The sequence below is a fragment of the Suncus etruscus genome, chromosome 1 (assembly GCF_024139225.1).
Source record: "Suncus etruscus isolate mSunEtr1 chromosome 1, mSunEtr1.pri.cur, whole genome shotgun sequence".
NCBI classification, from domain to species: domain Eukaryota; kingdom Metazoa; phylum Chordata; class Mammalia; order Eulipotyphla; family Soricidae; genus Suncus; species Suncus etruscus.
Window position 1 is genome coordinate 15,077,435 of NC_064848.1, and position 2,212 is coordinate 15,079,646.

General features: G+C 35.7%; 1 protein-coding gene across 1 annotated transcript; it reads left to right on the plus strand.

Moving 5' to 3' along the window:
* Nucleotides 1-319: 319 nt before the first annotated feature.
* GIMAP2 (GTPase, IMAP family member 2) lies at nt 320-1,294 on the plus strand. The gene has a single exon (XM_049777095.1). It carries the CDS (start codon nt 320-322, stop codon nt 1,292-1,294), a length of 975 nt encoding a protein of 324 aa, XP_049633052.1.
* Nucleotides 1,295-2,212: the final 918 nt, after the last annotated feature.

A 2,212-nucleotide genomic window follows, 5' to 3' on the forward strand; every position in this document is an offset into this window, starting at 1 on the left:
GATCTTTGGAAAATGTCTCTCAGCACCTCAGAACTGCATGATTTAAGTCAACCTTGCACAAAATAGTTTCTGAATCCACCTCATTGCCCAAATGCATTTTACTAGGACCCTACATGAAAATGTTCTGTTGTCCTAGACAAATCTAGAAAAATCTTAGAAAATGATTACTTATTCTATTTCTGTTAAGTTCTATTTCATGCATGCAATTTATTATGAGGACATCTGTTTCCATTATGTGTAAATGCCTCCTTAATAAAATAGCCCTTTGGCATCATCAACACAGTAATAACACAATAATTTGCTTCTAACAGGACCTAATATGAAGAACCAACATGCCAGAGGATCAGAGTTAAGAATCATTCTGGTGGGCAAGTCAGGAAGTGGTAAAAGTGCCACTGGAAATAGCATCCTCAGGAAGCAAGTATTCAAGTCCAGGCTGGGGGCCCAGGGCATAACGAAAAAGTGCAGTGAAAGTCGGGGCAACTGGGAAGAGACAAACCTGATCATTATTGACACACCGGACATATTTTCTGAGGAGGATCACTCAGATGCCCTGTACAAAGAGGTGCAGAGGTGCTACTGGCTCTCTGCACCAGGACCCCATGCACTGATCCTAGTGATACAGCTTGGCCGGTTCACCACCCAAGATCATCAGGCTGTACAGAAAGTGAAGGAGATCTTTGGAGAGGATGTCATGGGACATACAATTATCCTCTTCACACGCAATGAAGACCTTGAAGGAGGGTCCTTGATGGAGTACATCCACAGCTCAGATAACAAAGCCCTGAGAGAGCTACTGGCAACATGTGGAGGACGAGTCTGTGCATTCAATAATCATGCAAAAGGGAGCCATCAGGATGATCAAATAAAGGGGCTGATGGAAGTAATAGGAGACCTGATGATAGAGAGAGGGGGTGATCACTATATCAATGAATTGTACAGCCTAGTAAATAGATCAAAATGTACATCTGAGTCATCAGAGGAAAGATTACAGGATTTCAAAGGGCATCTTATAAAGTACATGGAGATTCAGCGACATCGTTCAACTGTGGCCAACACAAATTGCCTAAAAGCATCTCTAATCACAACACTAGTGTGTATTTTATTCTGCCTTCAGTTGTTTGGGAAACTCCTAATTATGTTTTGTGAACTCTCCAAAATATGTACCTTTTTTCTCTGCTTTTTTTTTAGAATGTGTTCTTGGTCCTGGAGCTTACTATTAATTATCCCCCAAAAATTAATGATGGTTTTGAGATATATCACTGGTCCTGCACGCAAGAATCCTAAATTATAATTTCAGATTAGTAATTATTTAGTTTCTATCACTTAGTGGTGTGAATTGGTGGTCACAGTGTCTGACATCAATTATTTGTGAGATGCTATAAAATCTTTCAATATTATCATCATTTAATTTGTTAATGAGTGAGCTTATTTCAAAGTTTCTGCTTATTTTGAAATATAGTACAGAACATTTTGAAAGCTATAAACATAAAGTTGTTCTCATTTACTAATCCCTAATTTAATTACATGTTCCTAAATTCTCTTTTTCATTGTTATAGTACTATTATTTCTAGTGAATGTAATAAAATGGCAATGAAATTTATTTTAATTGTATAAAATTAATTATAACTTTCCTGAGATTTTGTATCTCTAATTCCATTATGTGGTTTTATCTTCAGAAGGTTATACATGGGCATATGGTTCATTTTCTCTTTAAAAGAACCAATTCAACGCTTATAATATGAACAAAAACAAACATTAATGGTCTGTTTCATGTACATCAAGATTCATTAACACTGAAATAAGCTCTGATGAATGTTTTCTTGACACCAATCACATTTAATATGTAAACACATTAAGAGGTTGTCACTGCAGACAAAATGGTAGACTGGGTGCATCTTCCATTAAATGTAAATGATGAATTTAATAAACAGAATCTTTATTATCAATTGGCTCACCAGAAATTTTTAATTCCAAGAGGGAAACAAATAATACTCATCTAAAGAATATGAGACTAAATTCATAAGGAAACTAGATCCATAAGGAATAATTAAGGAATGTGAATTGACCTAAAGAACATTGAAAACAGTAATCTTGAAATCACACAAGTCAGCCTTTGATTTACTGGGGAAGCCTTTGATTCTAAAACTTCCCATGTACTTAGGGTCCTCCTGTGGAACAAAATATTACAAAATAAAAAGATAAACAAAAC

Bases quoted from the DNA above. Each gene is read 5' to 3' on its own strand.
- GIMAP2 (XM_049777095.1), top strand. From the start codon at position 320: ATGAAGAACCAACATGCCAGAGGATCAGAGTTAAGAATCATTCTGGTG.